A 24,591-nucleotide genomic window follows, 5' to 3' on the forward strand; every position below is an offset into this window, starting at 1 on the left:
ATAATAATAACTTACTGCGCCTCCTTTTTAGATGACATCAGCCATCCAGCCCCTCCAACCACCCGTAAAACCCACTTTTCACGAGGATACAAGCATGGAAACAAACAAGTCATTATTTCCTGCTCTTTCACACAGAGATTCGTCACATGACTGTTAGGTTAAACGCATCGTGAATGCCATTTCAATTAGTCCTTAGGAAAGGAAACAAGAGTGAATGTAGAAACAGAGCAAAGGAAGGAGGAAGTGAAAGAGCCCCACTGGTAACATCACCCACTTTATTTGCATCACTACATTGTGCTCGCCCGTGGCTGAACAAGACCATTCGTGCCGGATTAGTACAGCACCAGAGCCGTTTGATTGGTCACGGTCCACAGAATGGAGACCGTCGAGTGTTTGTTTTTCTGCCAGAGTGATTCGCATGTGTGCGCACACAAACGATTCTGTAATCTCTTTGTTGTCTGGTTAAATAATTAGCCCTGAAAGCAAGAGTCGCATCAAACGTTTGATTCTCCATTCTCAGCGAAGGGCTGAAGGCCATGTTTGGGAACGGCTTCAGAGCTTTGAAGCCACCTGATCTTCTAACTCTTGGGAACATTTTTTCTAAAACTGCAGCAAAGAACCACCAGAATGAACCCGGTCTGTTAAAATCCGCCACGTTGCTTGCGCACCACTATAATTCAACGTATCAGTGTTGTGAACTTTCTGTTCCCTGAATCCTGGATGCTAAAGGACAGTGGTTGGGAGAGTGAAGGGCACTGGCTGTGTCCACGAGGCTCAGCTGACTTCCTGTCCCCAATCCCTGTCCACTGAGTTGGCACACAACACAGGGTCACAGCGACTCAGCGGGGTTCATGAGTTTCGTAAGCCACAGGTCAGATGAAGTACTCTTTCCTGCTGTCTCTCATGGCACTGTGTAGGTCCAACTCGGCCCGGTATCGGAGTTCTGGCCTGGGCTGGTGATCTTTCTCCTTGACGGTGGCCAGCTGCCGGGTACGTTCGTGTCGATGGCGGTACAGGAAACGGGTCATCACGGCCACGGCGCAGAGGGTAATGAGCACTACTGCTGCTATTAAACCTACGAGAGACAGAAAAGTAAGTAGCGCTTGTGCCGATGCAATCGCAGACAGTTAACTTTTTCCGTTAGTCCGAAATTCTATTGGCAAAATCCAGTCATTACAAAAGGAATGCATGATTCAGGGTTTAGCGTAGTTTTGCCTGTGTTCAAGTTCTGCGCTTTGGACAATAGACCTTTTTTGCATGCAACATTTTCCTAATGTGACTACACCTTTTGTGTCAACTTTTGCACCTCCAAGATACCTTACCGAAAGTTGACATGATATAATTCTGTGAATATTCGTAAAAGGTTTGATTTCATATCAAATTTGCTTTTAAAAAAATGAAGTGGGAAAGTAGCACATACCTCCAATTACCGCAGAATCATTTTGGTTAGCGTTCGGAAGTTTCTTCCCTCTACTTCCTGTATCTGCGTGCTCTGTGAATAAAAGGAACAAATGAAATGGAAGTTACATTAAATTGTACCTTCAATTCGAACGTTGACTTTATGCCAACCTGACAATGTTGGCTGGTTTGTTGGTTTGACTGGTTGGTGTTTTAACGTTATGCCAGCTTCCTTGGCTATTTTCATGGCGAGTAACAAGTTGAAATATAATAATAGAGCCATTATATAGAAGCTTGTTTCGGCCATTGAATAAAAAAAAGAAAAGATAATTGCGACTTTTTTTCCACAACTGCGAGTTTATATCTCGCAATTCTGACATTTTCTTACAATGGCGAGTTTATATCTCACAATTTTGACTTTATAACTAACAATTGCGAAATTATATCCCGGAGTTACAACTTTATAACTCGCAATTGCGAGTTTATATCTCACAGTTCTGAATGTATAACTAACAATTCCGAGATCATATTTTTTTCAATTCTGACATTTTCTTACAATTTGCAAGTTTATATCCCACAATTCTGACTATAACTTGCAATTGCGACTTTATATCTCGCAATTCTGATCATCTCAGAATTGCAAGATATAAGTCGCGATTGAACGCCATGCTATCTAAGCTCACAATTGCAAGAAAAAAAGTCAGAATTCAGAAATAAAAAGTAGTCAGTAGCGGAAACAAGCTTCCATACCTAAATAAGGTTTTAGGTTTGGATAAACATTCTAAAATGGATTCAGGGTTGACTGTTAAAAATGTATCCGAAAGAGTTTGCTGAGTAATATAATATTCTAAGAGAACATAACTATGCATCAATTAAATAAAATCTCCTTAATATATACTGGACTCTAGTATGAGGAGCACAGCAATGGATCTTTATTTGATATTCAATTTCACTTAACTTTGTGTGTGATTCTGGAATGTCCTATTCAACTGTTTACATATGATCTGGTACCACGATGTGACTTTAGGGTTAATTTCTTACAATTTGTTGTCCGTACCCTGATTCCATTCATTTGTCGAAAACATAAGATACCAACCTGACAAAGATCTGGATGAAGACTTATCCGCCAGCTCTCCGCAATTTGACTCTACCAGGTTACCAAGAACGCTAACCAACGAGCTGGCTCGATTCAATATGGCCGCCTTGAGAGGAGCCAAATGGTTGAACTGAACTGAAGACAGACAACCAATGAAACCTTTCGATCCTGCCTGGAGAACCTCCTCGTCTACACCAGCTCGACCTGAGAAGGATAATGAGACGGTACCTCAATTGCGATTGGTGTACTGGAGGTTCTTTGATTTTTGTCCCAATAACTATCAAAAATAGTGCTAAGCAAAAGATTCTTGCCCATCAAACTATCTCAGGTTGGCTTGATGTGGTGAATTAGTCAGTTAAGCAGTAGCCCCACACCCACAGCTTTAATCTTGGAGTTTAATTAAACCGCCTACCTGTGACTTTCCCCAATGTCAAAGACCTTATCGTGATCAACTCTTTGTCCGTGGACAGGCTGTATTTCAGATTGGTATCTTTATCAATCTAAGAAGGAGAAGGATACAGAGAGAAAACCAGAGAAAGAGAGAGAAATGTTGCGTGACATTCATAAGATTCCACAAATACTTAGATATTTTATTGGTGTGAGAGAAAAGCTGTTGTGTATTAATCTGCAACACTGTGTGAAGAATACTGATAACACCCTTGCATTTAAGCACTGCTCATAAATTCTGTGCTACCAGGGTGGATACAAAACTTCAATGTATCATCAGCCAACTCAGACTAAAAACAAATCTGATATAAATCAATTGAAGGGAATGCGATTAATGATGCTACAACTCTCCCAAAGCAATATCGGTACATAATCTTGAAAAGCGAGTGGAACACAATGTCATTGTAAACTGTGTAAAACCATTCTTATGAAAATTGTGTTATTTATTTTGTAAAACTATTCAAGCATAAATTGAATATGTATTTTCTAAAAAACATTTTTATGTAAATTGTTGCACTATGCACAACACCTTTAATCGAGTTGTTGCAAATTGTTCATAAAACCAATTTTACATAAATGTGACCTAGACATAAAAATGTTGGGGCAAAATGTTACTAAAACACGAATTGCATGAAATTGTTTGTAAAACCATTCATATGTAAGTTAAATCTTTGTGCAATCTTTTTATAAAACGACTGCAACTCACATCTTTAACTGAATTTCTGTGCAATTTCTCATAAAACTATTTGTACGTAAATTGTTGCATGACTGCAACCTATATCTTTAATTCAATTTCTGTGTAAATTGTTAAAAAAAACTCTTTAGTAAATTGTTGCATGAAGGCGACCCACATCTTTAATTGAACTTGTGCAATTTGTTGGTAAATACCATACTTGCGCAAATTGTTGCATGTCTGCGTCGCATACTTTTCAATTGAATTTGTGTGAACATTTTTCGTAAAACCATTTTTATCTACAATGTCTTGGTTTTGTTTTGGTTTTGCACTTTTCATGAATGAGCACCAATGATTTAATAATATATTGTTGACATAACTGCAAATATTCATTATACAAGTTAGTAGGTTCCACAAAACATATGGTGCCAATTTCGCATGAAATTTATTTTGATGTTTGAAATATAGGCATCACCCACCTGGACGTACATGTCCCTTCCCTCTCTATGGATCTGGACTCTGTGGAGCTCTCCGTTAGCCAAATTAAAAGACGTTGGCGTAAAGATGTCAGGATCTTTCTCTCTGTTCAACCGATACCAAATCTGCAAACTCCCTGTGGGATGCCATTGAGACGCGAGAAAGGCAGGCAATTTGAGACATAAGTGAGACAGAATCAAGTCAGCACAACACACTTTGAATGGCTCATTTCCTTCCCCACTGATGAGGGTAATTGCTAGCTTGACCGCTGTTTTGAAATATGAGAAACACAGAAAAAGATGCTTCTCTCCAATCATCACCATCATTGTAATAATCATCTACCGACAGTTTGAAGGTAATCAAAAAACAGCTTTGATTGGCTGATACAACACTGTGATTGTAACAGCCGTAACAGGACAAAATAAAACAGAAAAATGTAATATATAATGTAATGAAAACGCAAAAAGCTCCTAAAAAAAACAAGTTATATAAATATATATATATATCATGTACATTATACTATATCATAGTAATAGACAATATTAAAGAAATATTATGTTAGTACCATTGTGAGCCAAAATAATGGCCATGTACTGTTGATGATAGGTGTTGACTGTCAGAAGCATGGCGGGCGTTTGAGTCGTGAGGAAACTGAAAGCGATGCTCTCTCGTGAATTGCTGCTTTGGGCGAAGATAGCCGAGGACTGACGGCTATGGTTGCGCATCACGGAAAACGGTTCCTGGAAGGTGTAGGTCACCGAAGACCCGCTTTCAAAGGACACGGAAACTTCTGGAAAGAGAGAAAACACAAAAGCGTGAAAACGTTGGCGCAAACGCTTGTGGCCAGATCCTAGACGGTGATTGGCCGTGTTTTTGTTTCCCTAACAGCATATTAACGCGCTGTCGAACACCAAGGACACAATGCTGAATGGACAGTGTGGAAAATACAGAGGAAATGAACCATTTAACTCTAAATGAATGCAAAATTATGCTTGGACTGCAACCAACCCCTGGGCATCTCATGGTGTTCATTTACTCATAATATTATCAGAAAAGAAACACCATCTCTCTAGAGTCCAATAAAGAAAATGCAAAGCCAAGAAAGTCTCATTCACAGAGAGCTGAATGGCTCGGCTGTCTGACATATCAGAGGATCAAATGTGATAAAGGCTGTATTGACAGCAGAGAGGTTTAGCATTGAGCGTGATGGGCAGGGAGGGTCCGCTGGGATTGGTCAGGTTACGGCCCTTTGAGCGAAATTCATCCAAACAACTACGGTTCACGGTCATGGACGCAAGCCATATCGGAACAGCGAGACAGACAGAGAATGGCAGAACTGCACTGAATATCTCATGTTTTATCCTGCTCAGCTTTGATCAGTTGCAATCTGTGGGCACAGCGCCGTCTTCACAATTCAAGGTTACCAAGCTCTTAAACGTCCTCCTCCTGGAACGCTCTTTGATATGCCGTAGAGAAGTGAGGAGGATACCAAAGTTAAAACAAACTGTTTTTGATGACAAACTGTTCCCTTGAACAGCAAAACCATCTAGATTGTGTATCACAAATAACCGCAGATTGATGTATTGGTCAGTATTTGTCCATTTTTAGTGCCTTATTTTAGTTATGAATATCTTAAATGTTTTCAGGATTCTGTGCTGTTTTAAGATTCTGTTTATTCTGACTTAATCGTGTATTATGGTGTCGACTTTTGGGCAACCTGCTTTTTAGATATTGTAACTGGTATTAGCAATTGAAAAACCTCAAATCAGTCAAAACAGGTTTGATGCTAATTTCCGATAACTGTTTTGGTCCATGTTAACTCTTTCCCTGCGGTCAATGGCGTAGAAGCGTCAAAAACAACGCTAGGAAACGTAATTAACTTCGCCGTTTGTGATTTCAGTTGTTATAAAATTAACGCAATTACCCATTTCTTTTACTATTTTTCACTTTCTCAAAAAGACAGCCGAAAAAGACGGGAAGCTTTCAGCTTTGCTAGTGCAACTAAAAATTAAGTGCAAAAAAACAAAAAACAGGAAGCATTGTTAATGCTAGTACAAAATATTAAGCAAAAAACAGCTCTGTTGGCACTAATACAAATAATTATGTGCAAAAAACAAGAAGCATCGTTAACACTAGGACGACAAAATTAAGCAAAAAAAAACAACAACTAAAAAACAAAGCTCGGTTAGGACTAGTACAACAAAATTAAGCTTGAAAATGACAAGCATTGTTAGCGCTAATACAACTAAATTAAGTGCAAAAAAACAAAGCTTTGTTATCGTTAGTACAACAAAATTAAGCACAAAAAAGAGGGTAGTTTTGCTAAACAAGCCTCTGGCCTGATAAACTGGCCAAAAACGTTTGTGTTATTCTTCACCAGAATATGTAACCTGTACAAACTTAACTGTACAGTCAACATTCACAATAAAAAACTCTTAAAATCATTAGCAATTATCTCCAAACAAGATTATTTCATTGAAAGTCGGCGCTTAAATCAAATCCTTCCCACTGGTACTTCACGACATTGTGATGGTGATCATGTGCGTGATTTTGGACCAATGTTATTTCAGAAACCAAGTGACACGACACAAAAGTGTCATATTAGCACATCATTTTTAGACAAAACATAACGCACCTTTCTTGCAGCTGGGTCCTCCGTAGGCAGAGTGTGTGCAGTCACAAACATAGCCGCTGCTTTTCTCGATGCATTTCCCCCTGTTGTGACACAAGCTGTTTTGGCTGCTGCAGTGACCCGGGCAGCCCGAACTGACCCCAGGGGTCATTTTAGCCCGTTCTTCAAGGTCGAGCGTCATGCCGTTGATATTTAATGACCTGATGCACCCTAGAAATCCTCTCTGCCTCGATGCCGTGCCTCCTGTGGAGTACAGACAAAAGTTTTGTCGTTTTAAGTCATCCAATGCACATGCAAAAATCAGATCATTTGCATTTAAACCCTATTAACAACATCTGTGTTGAGGAACGGGGATATTATTCTCTTGCTGTCACTCATGGCTTTGCCTACCAATAAACAGCTGGCTGTTGAGCTGAAGGTGTGTGTGGCCTTCGGATGGGGCGTCCAGGAAGCGCAAGGGCAGCTGGTCCACCTGGAGCGACGCCTCCTTCACGTTCCTCTCCGCTCGGACGTAATGCCACTGCTTGTCGTTCAGCGGCACGTGAGACTTCACCGTCAGAACCACCGGGCCGTTGCCCACATCAAACGAGAAGGTCACGACAGAAGGGGCTGCGGGAAGAAAACACACAAATGCTGACAGGAGTTTGTGGACATTATTTATTAGCTACTGATTGTAGGTCATTTAATATTCATTATTATATTTAATCTTAAGTAGCAAAAAATTGGCATGTTAGATTTTGATTCATTTTATGTACGACTCAAATTTAATGACCCAATTCAAATATTAAGATGATTTATTATTATATGCAGGTAAATATTGCTGTTTTTACTTTAGTAATAAAAATTCATTTTGGGTGCATTCGATTAGTACACACACACACACACACAATATATATTTATATATAATTTATATTTTATATAATATAAACACATAATAAATAATAATAAAATATTAATATATATATATTTATATATATATATATATATATATTTAAATTATAAAATATAATAAATATAAAGGACAAAATACATATAATGTTAAAAACATTTATATAAATGTTAAATACATTACTAAAAAATATAATTATTTTGTTCATGTAAATTAAACGATTATTTATTGATATGATTAAGAATTTATTACATTATAAAACAATTATAAATCAGAAAAAATAAAATAAAAATTATATTATATAAAACTATATATATATATAAAACAAATTAAATGTATAAATAATAAATATTACATCATATTCAAAATATGTATATACATTTTAAATACATTACTTAAAAATATAATTATTTTATTATTTTGTTCATTTTAATTCAATGATTATTTACTGATATGATTAAGATTATTTATTAAATATACAATTTTTATTTTATATAAACAGTATATATATGTGTGCGTGTGTGTGTGTGTGTGTGTGTGCAGTATATACAGGTCCTTCTCAAAAATTAGCATATTGTGATAAAGTTCATTATTTTCCATAATGTAATGATAAAAATTAAACTTTCATATATTTTAGATTCATTGCACACCAACTGAAAGATTTCAGGTCTTTTATTGTTTTAATACTGATGATTTTGGCATACAGCTCATGAAAACCCCAAATTCCTGTCTCAAAAAATTAGCATATCATGAAAAGGGTCTCTAAACGAGCTATTAACCTAATCATCTGAATCAACTAATTAACTCTAAACACCTGCAAAAGATTCCTGAGGCTTTTAAAAACTCCCAGCCTGTTTCATTACTCAAAACCGCAATCATGGGTAAGACTGCCGACCTGACTGGTGTCCAGAAGGCTATCATTGACACCCTCAAGCAAGAGGGTAAGACAGAAAGAAATTTCTGAACAAATAGGCTGTTCCCAGAGTGCTGTATCAAGGCACCTCAGTGGGAAGTCTGTGGGAAGGAAAAAGTGCGGCAAAAAACGCTGCACAACGAGAAGAGGTGACCGGACCCTGAGGAAGATTGTGGAGAAGGACCGATTCCAGACCTTGGGGGACCTGCGGAAGCAGTGGACTGAGTCTGGAGTAGAAACATCCAGAGCCACCGTGCACAGGCGTGTGCAGGAAATGGGCTACAGGTGCCGCATTCCCCAGGTCAAGCCACTTTTGAACCAGAAACAGCGGCAGAAACGCCTAACCTGGGCTACAGAGAAGCAGCACTGGACTGTTGCTCAGTTTTGCATGTCATTCGGAAATCAAGGTGCCAGAGTCTGGAGGAAGACTGGGGAGAAGGAAATGCCAAAATGCCTGAAGTCCAGTGTCAAGTACCCACAGTCAGTGATGGTCTGGGGTGCCATGTCAGCTGCTGGTGTTGGTGCACTGTGTTTTATCAAGGGCAGGGTCAATGCAGCTAGCTATCAGGAGATTTTGGAGCACTTCATGCTTCCATCTGCTGAAAAGCTTTATGGAGATGAAGATTTCATTTTTCAGCACGACCTGGCACCTGCTCACAGTGCCAAAACCACTGGTAAATGGTTTACTGACCATGGTATTACTGTGCTCAATTGGCCTGCCAACTCTCCTGACCTGAACCCCATAGAGAATCTGTGGGATATTGTGAAGAGAAAGTTGAGAGACGCAAGACCCAACACTCTGGATGAGCTTAAGGCCGCTATCGAAGCATCCTGGGCTTCCATAACACCTCAGCAGTGCCACAGGCTGATTGCCTCCATGCCACGCCGCATTGAAGCAGTCATTTCTGCAAAAGGATTCCCGACCAAGTATTGACTATTGAGTGTATAACTGAACATAATTATTTGAAGGTTGACTTTTTTTTTTGTATTAAAAACACTTCTTTTATTGGTCGGATGAAATATGCTAATTTTTTGAGACAGGAATTTTGGGTTTTCATGAGCTGTATGCCAAAATCATTAGTATTAAAACAATAAAAGACCTGAAATATTTCAGTTGGTGTGCAATGAATCTAAAATATATGAAAGTTTAATTTTTATCATTACATTATGGAAAATAATGAACTTTATCACAATATGCTAAAATCACAATTTTTTGAGAAGGACCTGTATGTGCAGTATAGTAAATTATTGTCAAGGCAGTCAAGGTCCAGCCTGACATGCAACACCACCCTGGAACAGGAAGATGGGCCGACCGTTTAAATTTTCACGTTTACAATATTGTAATTACCTCTTTTACATGCAGGCAACGTATACTGAAAACTCATGGCGGGAAAAAAATATCCCTAATACTTATGGGAAAATATCTAAAAAAGGCGGCGGCAGGCAATATGATGAAGATGAACAGCCTCAGTGAACTGTGTACAGTAATTACACAGCTGATGGTTTCAGTGGCTGCAGAACACAGCGCCACAGTTCAGTAAAACTGCTCTTTCCACTGAAATTGGCTACGTCCTCTCCTCTTTGCTGCAAATACTAATGACATGGCATGAATATGAGCGAGTTTTGCCAGTTTATCTCCATATTTGTGTTGCTAAAACATTAGCGAGACGAGGAAAACTCACACTACCTGTCAGGGAGCATGTTCAGGTCATATTTCATCTCAAATTGCTTAGCATGTTCTTAATATATTGATCTTTTGAGCATGTTTCGGATCTTTCTTATCTTTATTTGCAAAGTTAGTTTTATCACTCCGGCGATCAATATAAAGGGACTCACCGCTGAGCTCCACTCTAATGAAGTCTTTTGTGCCCAGATTTTCCAGGAAGACTCCGGAGGGAGCCGTGGTTTTGAAATAGAGCGAGACGTCGACGCTGAGCTCGGCCTGAAGCGTAGGAAAGTGCAGGTAGGACGACTCCTGGTAGAAGGAGGCGGCGTTCCACAGAAACCCTGAGGTCAGAGGAGACCGATTATATCGGTTTTATACAAATACTCTTTTTGGATGAGGAGTGAAATTATAAATATACACTGTCGTTCAAATATTTTTGACCTATTCCTTTGATCAAAGCTGAATATTCAGCATCATTACTCCAGTCTTCAGTGTCACATGATCCTTCAGAAATCATTCTAATATGCGGATTTGATGCTCAAGAAACATTTCTCATTATTATCAATGTTGAGAACTGTTTTTTTTTTTTTACATTTTATTAAGAATAAGGATGGAATTAAATTGAACAAAAGTTACAGTAAAGACATGTATAATGTTACAAAAGATTCTATTTTAAAAAATGCTGTTCTTTTTAACTTGCTATTCATCAAAGAATCCTGAAATAAACATGTAAATAACTGGTTTCAACATTGATAATAATGAGAATCATCATATTATCAAATCATATTAGAATGATTTCTGAAGGATCATGTGACACTGAAGACTGGAGTAACGATGCTGAAAATTCAGTTTTGATCACAGGAATAAAATCACACTTTACTATATATTCACATAGAAAACAGCTGTTTTAAATTGTAATAATATCTCACAATATTACTGTTTTTGTTGTATTGTTAATCAAATAAATGCAGCCTTGGTGAGCAGAAGAGACTACTTTTAAAAACATAAAAAATCGTACAGATCAAATACTTTTGAACCGCAGTGTAATAATACTTGTCTCAAATTAAATAAAATATGCTGCACATCAGATATTTAGCTAAAGAAATCTTGTATAGTGTGATAAAACATGATATTTTCTATATGGTTAAGGCCTTACGTACTGTCCCCGTAGCAGTGGAGAGATCCGACTCTGTATATCGCTTCTGACCCGGTTCGGTTTGTGTCTCCGACCAAGATCTCGGTCACTGGTAAGTGCTCTTTGTAGGACAAAACTCCAGTGTCATTCTCCCTGTTCACAAGCAAACAATAGCTGTGTTCACATGGCTGCCCTCAGCATCTACGGGTGTTGATATTGTACATGTGGTGAGAAGATATTCAACAGATCACAAACAAAACAACTGAAATTCTAATACGAAAGACCACTAGTGTAGAAACGGGCAAACAACGTAGGCAAACGGATTGAACGCGAGGCTTGTACCATGAGTTGCGGTCAGCATCACAGTTGCAGAAGTGGTTCATATCGATGCAGTTCTCATCCAGGCTGCAGGCGCATTGCTGCACCCCGGGGAGAAATCCACCCCAGTACGTCCTTCTCTCTCCCGCCCGGTCCAGCCACCAGGACAAGGGCGTCCCATCTGGAGCAAACAACACAACATATTTCTTCATTTTGACAACGACTCTGACATCTACCACCGCTTGATAACTAAAAACGCCTTAGGGATGTGCCAATATAGAAATTCAATACCGGCAGTCAATAAGTAGTTTTGTGTTGTGGCTGGTAAACAGTATAATAAAACACGATTATATATACATACATTTGGCAGATTAGAAAAAAAAAAAGAAAAAGAAAAACAATAGCAATTGTGATTTGACAAATGCAACTTTATTGTGACTTTCTATTAAAACTACTACTTATACTATTATAATACCATATACCATTATAATAGCATATACTATTATAAATACATAATAATATTGGTAGTTTTATTAGAAAGTCACAAAGTTGGAAAAAAAATATATAAATCACCATTTTATTTTAAAAAGAGGTTTATACATGAATTTGACAAATGCCAATAAAAATACTACTACTACTACTAATAATAATAATTATTATTATATGGCATATATTCTGTATAATGTTTATGCGTATGGTATTATATCAATTTAAACATACATTAAATACAGTATACACTCACCTAAAGGATTATTAGGAACACCATACTAATACTGTGTTTGACCCCCTTTCGCCTTCAGAACTGCCTTAATTTTATGTGGCATTGATTCAACAAGGTGCTAAAAGCATTCTTTAGAAATGTTGGCCCATATTGATAGGATAGCATCTTGCAGTTGATGGAGATTTGTGGGATGCACATCCAGGGCACGAAGCTCCCGTTCCACCACATCCCAAAGATGCTCTATTGGGTTGAGATCTGGTGACTGTGGGGGCCATTTTAGTACAGTGAACTCATTGTCATGTTCAAGAAACCAATTTGAAATGATTCAAGCTTTGTGACATGGTGCATTATCCTGCTGGAAGTAGCCATCAGAGGATGGGTACATGGTGGCCATAAAGGGATGGACATGGTCAGAAACAATGCTCAGGTAGGCCGTGGCATTTAAATGATGCCCAATTGGTACTAAGGGGCCTAAAGTGTGCCAAGAAAACATCCCCCACACCGTTACACCACCACCACCAGCCTGCACAGTGGTAACAAGGCATGATGGATCCATGTTCTCATTCTGTTTACGCCAAATTCTACCATCTGAATGTCTCAACAGAAATCGAGACTCATTAGACCAGGCAACATTTTTCCAATCTTCAACTGTCCAATTTTGGTGAGCTCTTGCAAATTGTAGCCTCTTTTTCCTATTTGTAGTGGAGATGAGTGGTACCCGGTGGGGTCTTCTGCTGTTGTAGCCCATCCGCCTCAAGGTTGTGCGTGTTGTGGCTTCACAAATGCTTTGCTGCATACCTCGGTTGTAACGACTGGATATTTCAGTCAAAGTTGCTCTTCTATCAGCTTGAATCAGTCGGCCCATTCTCCTCTGACCTCTAGCATCAACAAGGCATTTTCGCCCACAGGACTGTCGCATACTGGATGTTTTTCCCTTTTCACACCATTCTTTGTAAACCCTAGAAATTGTGTGTGAAAATCCCAGTAACTGAGCAGATTGTGAAATACTCAGACCGGCCCGTCTGGCACCAACAACCATGCCACGCTCAAAATTGCTTAAATCACCTTTCTTTCCCATTCTGACATTCAGTTTGGAGTTCAGGAGATTGTCTTGACCAGGACCACACCCCTAAATGCATTGAAGCAACTGCCATGTGATTGGTTGATTAGATAATTGCATTAATGAGAAATTGAACAGGTGTTCCTAATAATCCTTTAGGTGAGTGTTTATATATATATATATATATATATATATATATATATAATATTTATTTTATATCACTTAAGAATATAAAATAATAAATAATAAATATATAAAATAACAATTTTATTTTAAAAAGGGGTTTATACTGTACATGAAATTGTCAAATGCCAATAATATTAATAATAATAATAAGGCATACTGTATAACATTTATGCTTATGCTATATCAATTTAAAAAGAGGTGTAAATATGAATTTGACAAATGCCAATAATAATAATTATAATAATAATACATTTATTTTTAAAATGAAGCATACAAATTATACGTGTTAACTTTACAATAAGGTTTTGTTAGTTAATGAACCTCAGCTAACATGAACTAACAATGAACGGTTAACAGATATTAATACATTTTGTAATAAATGTCTTGCTTATTGTTCATTAATGTTTGTTAATCCATTAACGAATGTTAACTGTAACCTTGTTAATTGAACCTTATTGTAAAGTGTTACCTAATAAATAAATAACTAAAACAAACATTTCAATTTAAAAAGGGGTTTACACACTAATTCGACAAATGTCAAAAATGATAATAATAATCAAAAAACTTTAGCTGACAATTACACGCAGGTAAGAGCTAGAGGTTTTTGTTCTACCACAGTAAAACTGTGGGCAGAATTGACATAGTGTTCCTCTGAAGTTAACAGATCTGAAAAAAAGACTAGTCAATGGAGATATTCCCACCAGATCCAGCCACAATTATTCCACACATTTAGTCTTTATACCCAATATCCCCCAGGGAAAATCAGGCCAGTCCTTGAGACTTTGCTCTACAGCCCCCAGAGCGCAAGAACGGGGACCCAACTTCAGATCTCATTATGCAAATATCCCTGTGCCCGGCACAAACTGATGAACAATTTCAAGGACCGGCTAGTTTATAAATGTCGCCATTTCCCATCAATTAATATTGAAAATTAGATTGGGGTCAAGTCAGATTATAGATCTGAACAAACTCCACTTCGGGTAAATCATCCAATGAGCTGAGACGTTTAATCAAAGAAAAAAGGACTTGGAAAAGATCTGAATCGGACAGTGAACACTGATGAGTGACTGCTTGACATTAAAGGCAGAGTAGGCGATTTGTTCCAGAAGTTGTTATTTTGTTATGCTGCCTGAAAGTCTCTTCACATCCTGATAGCAATCACTTAAGTTAAGTGTATCTAAATGTATTTATATGTATTTATATCATATGTGGAAGGCTTAGTTCCAAAAATGTATGCCCAATCATACGATGTTCTACCTGCCTGTCAACGTATGTATTTCCATACCTCCATGCACCTGCTCGCGCAGACATCACACGTCATCACCACGTTTCATGCTATGCAGAATTAGACAGACGGCAGTCACAGAGCACCGCAAACGAAACCGCAGCCGCCTTTTACAGTTTCTCCTGAACCAAAACAACCAGCTTATGCTTCGTTCACGCCCTAACTACTGTAATGTGGAAGAGATTGAAACCCATAGCGTTATTCATGACTCGAATTTATGCATTTAAATGGCAACACTATCAACGCCGAAATTATCCTGCAGCAGTCAGGTGGTATAAGTCAGTGCTTTTTAAGTTGTTTACGTTCATTATCATTGTAATGTCATGTGCTTTGAGACATGAGGTAGTTTAACGCCGTCTCTCGTCTTCTGACGCTTTGCAAACTCTGCTGTGTCTGTCCATGTGTTTTGGAGGTTGAGTGGCTTTGTAGACGCTCTGAAGGGAGGGTGGGATCTTATGTTTTCAAAGCTAACTTGCTATTGCTAGCAGCTCCGAAAATTGCCTACCCTACCTTTAAGCAATGATCAGTTATATATCATAAGGGTTATTCTCGTTAACTAAAATAAAAACTATTTAAAACATGTTTGTTAACTGAAACAAAGCTGAAATGCTATAATATCAGTGCTTGGCAATGATTAATCGCATCCAAAATAATTACATAATATTTGTGTGTACTGAGTATAATTATTTTGTATATATAAATACACATTTAAGAAATATTTGCATGTATATACTGTATTTATATTATATATAAATAACATGTTTTTCTTAAATACATACATGCATGTGTGTGTATTTATATATACAAAATAATTATACAGTACACAAACATATATTATGTAAACACAAACTTTAATTTTGGATGCGATTAATCACGATTTAATCATTGCCCAGCACTATATCATTTTAAAATATTAGATGGAAAAACTTAAGTTAAAGCACACAAACTGCAGAAGTTGTTCAATACCCACCCCATGTGTTGAAGAGGCGGGACTTCCTGCAGAGATAAACGACTTCCTGTTGGCACTGTTCAGACCTGCCCACAAGTGTCCGCAGCTGTTCTAGAGACGCGCTGTAGTTGAACTTCATCACGTGGGGCTTCTGAAGGGACGACCCTTGAACTCTCACTATATCAGTGCTGTTGTGATTCACCACCGTCCAAACCTTATCATCTGGAAAACACATATAGATGCGCACAAGACTTTTAGACATGAAAAGTTTAAATCATCAATTCATTATTTATCAATTGAAGTCATCACTAACTGAAAATACTATTTTTAGTCAGCATATACTGCAGTATGTAGTAAATAGCACCATTCAATTGCCAACATAGTCCATTTTATCTGCACTGTCAAATTCAATCCTTTACTAAACTGAACCCGCAGCACTTTATACCTCCTCGATTCATTCAGTCACAAGAGCGAGCTGTAATCTAGATAATAATGTACACAAACCGTAACGAGAAAGAGCACGGCTTCAATTAGCTTTAAAAATAAAGCCGCGTAGCAAGTCTCTTCCAGCTCAGAGTTAAGGCCAATCTTCGCTACACCCCTGACGTCAGCTTTCATTTATCCAGCAAACACCTCAGCAGGGGGGGCTGTGTTTACCCAGCCAGCAGGCACTTAAGTCTGCATGTGCCAAGCGTACATTAATTTACATTTCATGCGGCATTTCTAATTGAGGTTGGCCAAAGTCAATGGCACTTTATTCTAGTGGATCCCGAGCCAGCGCATGTGTGGAAGAGGGCAATGCTTTATCACAATTCTGCAGGAGATGAGTAATATTTCACAGAACAAGCAGCTTGTATAACGGTCCAGCAAAACGGACCGATACACGGTTTCCCCCGGACAGGCCCGTGGTTCGGCACCCTGGGACACAGACAGCCCTGGCAAACAATGCAGCATCCATCAGCGATTGGACAAGTTCAAGCTCTGATTAATGACTCCGCCTCCGTGTGGATTCAAACAGATTTCCCCTGGCCGAAAACTGCCTTCAACAATTCGACAGCTCTGTACCTTCAAAAACTCCTAACACAACCCCACAATAATCGGCAAACACTTTTAAGGAAGCTTTTTGACTTGGACATGGCGGCTGAAGATTAAATTCACCCTTGTTTGTTATTATTTCTGTAGCCTACATTAATGTTAACTTTGTTCAGTATTGGTCAATTGCACTTTCATTTGGTAAAACTTTACAATAAGGTTCTATATGTTAGCATTAGTTAATGCAATTAACAATCTTTTAACTTAATTAAAACATTCTTTAAATTTAAATTTCAACATAAGCTAAAATATTTGTAACATTTCAAGTTATATTATAGTGTTATATTTATATCTTCAAGTGTGGGGTTAGTCAGATTAAAAAAATAAGAAAGTAATGTTTATTTAGACATGTATTATGTTTCAAAATGTTACATTATGTAAATATTACAAATGTTACACCGATATTACACATATCACATTTTACACAAAAATATCAAGCAACACAACTGCTTTCAAAATTCATAATAATAATAAATATTTATCCAAAATCAGCATATTAGAATAATTTCTGAAGGATCATGTGACACCGGAAAATTCAGTTTTACATCACAGGAATATATATATTTTTTTAAATACATTCAAAAAGAAAATAGTTATTTTAAATTGTAATAGTATTCCACAATATTACACAGTCTTTACTGTATTTTTGATCAAATAAACTCAGTCTTAGTGAGCATAAGAGATTTCTTTAAAAAAAACATTTTAAAATTTAACCGACCCCAATCAGCAGTGTACATTAACAATTTCAAATTGTATGAATTGACATAAATGAATTGTAAACAAACAGTAAATAATATAGCACTTACTGTAGATTAACAAATGCTGTACAATTAGTGGTCATTGTTTGTTCATAATACCTAAAGTGCAGTACATTAACTAATAAATACATTAATGTTAGCGAATTGAACCTTATTGTAAAGTGTTAATAAATATTCAGTGAGTATAAAACAAACAAAACAAGTTCGAGAAAATACGAAATGGTCTTAGAAATAGAATGCCAAGCCTAAACTTAGCTGTAAATGTTTTTTTTTTCTAACATATACAACAAATAAAACATTGCATGTATGCATGCATCTATGTATGTACACTATGTATGCATCTCTATTTTTATCCCACACTTGCAGTATTCATGTTAACACATGTTTTTATCCCACCGAGGTCTCACCGGTAATGTTGCAGTAGACGACTGTGGATTTAAGCGTTCCGCTTCCATCAGGATCGATTGAGAAAAAGCCCGAGGCACTTCCTGTGAGCCGGTGGGCCTCGCACGAGGGTTCAAAGATGGCTAACCAGAAAACAGCAACAAAAACATCAAGTCAGTTCATATTGAGCTTCGTCAATGAAGGAAAATTGTTCATTGTTGTTTGCTTTTGCGTTTGTAAGCAGTATTACTAAATAAAAAAAAGAACAGAGAAAAAAAAAACTTCAATAGAAACTTATATCAAACTTCAATCAATCCCAAAACCTGAGACAGTTGAAAGAGTTTGTAGCTACTTTCTCAAAAACAAACAAATAGTTCAATGAACTTGCTGTTTTTGTTTGTTGTAATCGTTATCGTTCTTGTCGACTCACAGTTATGACAGGTGGCTCCCGTGTACCCAGTTCCCGAGCAGTCACAGAAGAACGTGTTCCAGGACTGAGAACATTCTCCATCATGCTCGCAATAGTTAGGAAGACATCTGCAAGACAAATAAGATTTCTGATCAAACTTTAACAGTACTTACTGTAAGGCACTGTGAAAAAAAAAACCATAATCGAATTATACAAATCACCCAAACGACACACTGCGACATACGGTACAATACCAAGCAGTAATGCATTTTGTGCTCGGTGGGATTTAAGGACGTGGCATCAATCAATAACCACAAGTGACTATTAGGAAATAGATGAGCGAGGCTGAAAGCTCACGAAGGATGCATCAATTTTGCGACAGACTGAACGCGCACTCAAGGATGAGGCTGGTGGACAAGTGATGAAAGATTGTGAATGTGATGAAGTTAAATCTGAAGCCAAGAACCAAACTCGCTCTTGCTGTCTCTGTTGGGATGAGTCTTATTGTCAAATAGGTACAAGTAATATATCGACTTTAAGCAACTCTTGAAATGATCAAGTTTTCATCATGCATGCGACATCCTGCGTTTTAATTGCATATGAAATAAAGGGTATTTATAGTTTGATCCCGTTCTCGTCAGCAGGTAAAAGAAAAAAAAAATCTACCTGCATATGATGCATTATTCATAAAACTCACTTAATGGAGCACTAATGACAAACTAATAACTTCAAAAAGGAAACTTTGCTGAAATTTAATTTCCAAAAGACAATAACACGCAAGCGATTTAATGCAAATCATATGCTAAATACCTGGATGTAAAAATGCTAATTAAAACTGTAACACGACTGAACTCCCTTGTTAAAATATAATTCAACAAAACCATCAAGGTATGTATTTAGCTCTAAAATTGTGATCTTTTCTGAAGCATCGCTTTGCCAGAGAAACAATAAAGACTATTGAATCTGAAAGGTGTGTTAATGTTCTAACAGTTTCTGTCACTAAAAGAAAATTGAATAATTGAATACTCTAATCAAATGCTGTACAAAATATTAATACCTGCAGAGGTGAGGAAAAATAACTTTAAAGAATCTTACGATGCTTGATTGCTACTTTGATTAATTTATAGTACAGAGAGAGAACAAAAGATCAGGATAATGAGGAGAAGAAGAAGAAAACACAGCTGTCAGCCTCCATTGTGGCTGAAATAACTCATATCCATGTAGCGTGTGATGAGGAAAGGGAGGAGAGAAATGACAACCGTCTCGCCTCATAGGCCGCAGGATTGCGTCCGTGTCTGAAACTCAGCAGAGGTCGATTCTAAACCAGCGTGAGCTGATCTCAGCACTAACGGGTGAACAATGAAGGATGAAACCAGACTGAAGTTGAACTCCAAAATATGTTGGAATAGTTTATATTTAATTTTATCTATTGCCTTTTTAAAAAGTGGGCGTTCCGTACCAGACCGGGAAGTGGAATCTAAACGTGACCCTCAAGGGAATCTTGACGTCTTTCCAAGTCTATCATTATTTTATGTTTAACCTCCATTAAATTAAATTAACTAATTGACAAGACCGCTGTATTACCTAAAACAGTAGCCAAAACCAATGAAACATCTTGTTTTAGAGACGACAGAGGCATAACACTACAAAGACATTAAAACATTTAAAACTAACCAATGAATCGTGCACATGAAGTGTGATGAGGGAGGGAGTAAAGGAATAACAACCGTCTCGCAGCACTGGCTGCAAGATTACGAACGTCTCTGAAACTCAGCAGAGGTCGATCTACATTGGTGCCGGCTGATCTCAGCGCTAACTGATGAACAACGCAGGAAGAAACCTGACTGTTAAACCCTGACATACATTTGAATACATCTTAATTGTGTCTTTCTGCAACGTTAAGCACAAGAGTACAAAGGCCAGTCTTTTTGAAAAAAAAAAAGTGATGGTACAGAAAGGTTAAAAGGAGCGAAATCTAAGGGGCCACGGACAGCAACCAAAGGATATCTAAAGTGCTGTGGTGTGAATCTTCATTCAACCATAGCGAGTGTGATTAAAGATTACCCTCACTCTCCCATTCTCATTTTATTCGCTTATTTCTGCTCTGCACTTCATGAAGAACAGGGCAATGTGGGTAGCATCACCACCAAGGATAGCTATATATTTTCGCCCACAAACCAGTTCCCTCTCACTGGTGCTATTCAGGTAGGGTGGTTGTTGGCAGAAGCTGGGAAGTCTTGGCTCATGTGGCCACTGTCCAAATCTCTATTGATCTACCTTAACGTATCAAACTGAAGTCAGCTGGCAAGGACAAGGACTTCAGGCCTAGCCATAGGTTAGACAGAGTGATAAAGAGACAACGACAATTATGACAAAAAAAAGAAGATGGCTTGATACAGAACGAGAAAAGAATACAGCAAGAGACGTGGAGAAGTGTCTGAAGTACAGCTAGGAAAGGTCTACGCAAATGATTTAGGATGGTGATCAAAGGCCATCAGAGACGAGCATACCTTTTCGAGACTTTCTAACTTATTCTAGAGGACAGCCAGAACCCACAACTGCCCTCACTTATCTTCATTTACTCTAGCTGATAAGCTTTACTGAAGCGAAAACAGGTACATCTTCTACAGCCTTGGTACTCAACAAGCTTCATGTGGCTCTAAATGATGTTGCATCTCAATGTCTCATTTGTCCCTCAAATGATTCTTTATGTGTTTGTCCTTGGCTTGGCTAGACAGTCATAATTCAACAGCATTCAGGATCGTTGCAACCTACTTTGGCTGCTGCTTAACGACCAATCTAGGGTAACCAAACTATGACAATTTTACTTTGGGTGCTGATACCCAATACCTCAGAATTAGTGACACCCATCACTTGGACATAAGAGGAAATGGCAACCTGTATCACTGGAAAAAGCATAACAGTCATTAAGGGTCAACGTGGATAATTTGCGCACATGACCATGAGTTTTAAGGTGTGGTCACATACTGTTGTTCAGCAAATTTTCGTGGGAGAAATCCAGTCATTTAAGTAGAAATCCAAGCAATCTGGAATTTAGCGTGATGGTGATATATTTCCTCACGCACATTTCGCTCATGTCCAAGTTGTTTACACAATTTCGCAGTGATGACCAACAGAAAGCTGCTTGGTATAAAAGTGACTTATTTTTGAGCTTGCTTTATACAGTTCGACACTATAAACAATGGACCTTTTTAGTCAGTGAAATTTTGGCAAAATTTTGCTAATGTGACCGCACCTTTACAACAGTCAGTTACCATTTCCGGACACTGTAGAAATCTGTGGGAATATTAATAATAATGATTCGTTACCTTTATATAATGCATTTCTCAACACTCAAAGGTCTTTAAATAGAAGGGGGGGGGGGGGGGGGGGGGATCTCCTCAACCACCACCAATGTGCATCATCCACCCTGGATGATGCGACGGCAACCATAGTGCACCAGAACGCCCACCACACACCAGCTTATTGGTGGAGAGGAGACAGAGTGATGAAGCCAATCAGTGGACAGAGGCCAGTGGGCAAATTTGGCCCGGATGCCGGGGTTACACCCCTACTCTTTTTTTTTCTGGGATTTTTAATGACTTCGGTTTAACGTCTCATCTGAAGGATGGTACTTGTTATATTATAGTGTCCCCATCACTATACAGGGGCGTTAGGGGCCACACAGACCACAGGGTGAGCACCCCCTACTGGCCTCACTAAAGGTGATTTTACATGGGGCAACTTTTTGAGCAATGTTGCTGGGCAATGTTGCCGTCAACAGGCAACCAGGTGAGACACAGGACCCACGACCGATCTAAATTATCCAGATAGAAATTTGTTGCCCGTTCTCAATGGGAAACTGTCCAAGCAACATTGCTCAAAAAAGTTGCCCCATGTATCATCACCTTAACACCTCTTCCAGCAGCAACCTAGTTTTCCCAGGAAGTCTCCCATCCAGGTACTCCCCTGCTTAGCTTTAGTGGGCAACCAGTCTTGGGCTACAGGAACCCTTTCTGTCAAAATATTGCCAAAAATCCTACCTGTTAGAATATTCCCATGACTTCTCTTATAGAACCATTTTTCCATAGTAAATATAACTTTCACCAAAACGACACCAAATATGCAAATGTTTTGAAGATGCTGTCAGGCAGTCAATTTACTAAGTGATGAGCTGTTATAATACTAAAGCAGTTTATTCAGTGTATTGAGACATTTCTTTCCAATGACTTTCATTCAAACAGAACTATCTTCTGCCGTATTACACATTTTTGAGTTAACCTTGAAAGCTTGTACTGCTAGAATGGCTCAGATTACATGCCCCCCTACACTGGATGGTGTAGACTGATCGATCAGAAATCACAATAACTCTGACATGTACCTATTCGGGATGCTGCTCGCACATACCAATCAAAATTAACTACCACCCTGACATGCCCCTACTCTGGACGCTCTCCAACCCATAAGAAATAACCATCACTACAACATGCCCCTCTTCGGGATGCTGCTAATAAATGTAGTTTATTGAGCGTAGTGAGGCAACTCCTCAAATGACTTATGTTCAATCAGAACTACCTATTTTCTGCCTGTCAGGGTCTCGCACCTTTTTGAGTTAACATTAAAAGCTTAACCCTGCTGTTAATGCCTCTAATCTGAATTCTGTTTCTTGACCAATCAACCAACCAACCAACCAACCAGAAATTACAATTTTGCACCTATTCTGGGTGCTGCTTAACTACCCATCAGATTTAACTAACACCTTAATGTACCCCTAAATTTGATGCTCTCCAACCCTTTTGCAATTTCTATCACTATGACGTGCCCCTACTCTTGATGCCGCTTACCTACTTATCAGAACGAACCATAATTCTGACTTGCTCCTATTCTCATTGCTGCTCATCAGCCCATTAGATCCAACCATCATTCATGCCCCTACTATGGTTGCTGCTAAACAACTCAACAAAATTAACCATCATTCTGACGCGCACCTACTCTGGATGCTGCTCACCAACCCATCAGAATCATTCTTGGGTATTGCACTCTGAACTGAAGTGTCAAAAAGTTGTCAGTAGATAGAACAACTAGGATTATCTAGCTAGACCTGTCTAAATTCTGAACAGTCCACAGTAACTTCTCTGTCAAATAGTAGTGTATATCATCACAATTTAAAAGACAGAATTTAGTCTTAAATTGAGGTCCCGAAGCAGCTAAGATTGAGGACAACTTCTCAAAGGGAAGAAACCTTAAAACTAAATGTTTCACATAATGTTTTAGTTCAATATCTGCTACCATGAAGGCCAAGGCGGTTTCTTGTGAACAATTAAACTTGTCACAACATAATTTTGGCCTGCTTTTGTTCTAAGGTGATGGTTGGTCAAAAGAGTATTTCAAATTGTGTTTGACAAGGGCACATCAGACTGAGTGGGTCGTGGATGCATGCCTGGAACTGCCTTTTTCCCCTGGAACGTTCACAGCATGTTGGCAGAGCTGAAATCACAATTCATCCCCATGCCGGCCCTGCCAACAGTCATTTGCCCAGGTGCCAGGTCTGAGCATTTGCTCGGTGAAGAATGTGGCATACGTTGCCAGAAAGACCTGCAGAGACGAGATTGACAGGAGGGAATTTACGATCTCATCCTCCCTCCTTTTCCCTGGCTAGCGTTCCCTTTCAGTAATGCTCTTTCCTAAACCTGGCGCGCTCTCTCTCTTTTTTCCCCCTGACTATCTTTCTCTTTGTCTAATGCTCTTTACCTAACCTGACTAGCTAGATAGCTTTCTTTTTTGACTTTCGTTTTATCCAGTGCTCTTGCCCTAATCTAACTAAACTCATTTTCTTAGTCTTTCCTTCTCTCTTCCATCCATCAATCTCTTTCATTAATCCTTCCGTCCTCTTTTTTTATTAACCCTTTCACCCTCTATTTCACCCCTCCATCCTTCAGTACATTAGTCTCTTGCTTTTTCATACCTTCATCCTTCCTTCATCAATTTATCATTTATTTTCTTATTTCTGTCATCCCTCCTTTCTTTTATCCCTCCATCCTTTAGTACACTATTCTTTCTTTCTTTCATTCTTTCTTTCCTTCCTTCATCAATGTATCTGTTT

At 38.4% G+C, this 24,591-nt stretch overlaps 1 protein-coding gene across 1 annotated transcript in view; it reads right to left on the reverse strand.

The window, feature by feature from the left end:
* Positions 1–261: 261 nt before the first annotated feature.
* The window catches only part of cntnap5b (contactin associated protein family member 5b), a 62,222-nt gene continuing 37,892 nt past the window's right edge, over positions 262–24,591 (reverse strand). Inside the window, exons 11-24 of the mRNA XM_056244123.1 lie at positions 18,510–18,616; positions 18,103–18,222; positions 15,867–16,067; positions 11,669–11,825; positions 11,352–11,479; positions 10,362–10,532; positions 7,114–7,332; positions 6,727–6,966; positions 4,657–4,881; positions 4,094–4,227; positions 2,907–2,994; positions 2,495–2,698; positions 1,421–1,492; positions 262–1,075 (exon numbers count right to left, since the gene is read on the reverse strand). Coding sequence (XP_056100098.1) covers positions 873–1,075; positions 1,421–1,492; positions 2,495–2,698; positions 2,907–2,994; positions 4,094–4,227; positions 4,657–4,881; positions 6,727–6,966; positions 7,114–7,332; positions 10,362–10,532; positions 11,352–11,479; positions 11,669–11,825; positions 15,867–16,067; positions 18,103–18,222; positions 18,510–18,616 — 2,269 coding nt within the window. The 3' untranslated portion in view covers positions 262–872. The remainder of the gene's footprint in view (positions 1,076–1,420; positions 1,493–2,494; positions 2,699–2,906; positions 2,995–4,093; positions 4,228–4,656; positions 4,882–6,726; positions 6,967–7,113; positions 7,333–10,361; positions 10,533–11,351; positions 11,480–11,668; positions 11,826–15,866; positions 16,068–18,102; positions 18,223–18,509; positions 18,617–24,591) is intronic.

The sequence above is a fragment of the Rhinichthys klamathensis genome, unplaced genomic scaffold (genome assembly GCF_029890125.1).
Source record: "Rhinichthys klamathensis goyatoka isolate OS25496 unplaced genomic scaffold, OSU_Roscu_1.1 h1tg000925l_1, whole genome shotgun sequence".
Lineage (NCBI taxonomy): Eukaryota > Metazoa > Chordata > Actinopteri > Cypriniformes > Leuciscidae > Rhinichthys > Rhinichthys klamathensis.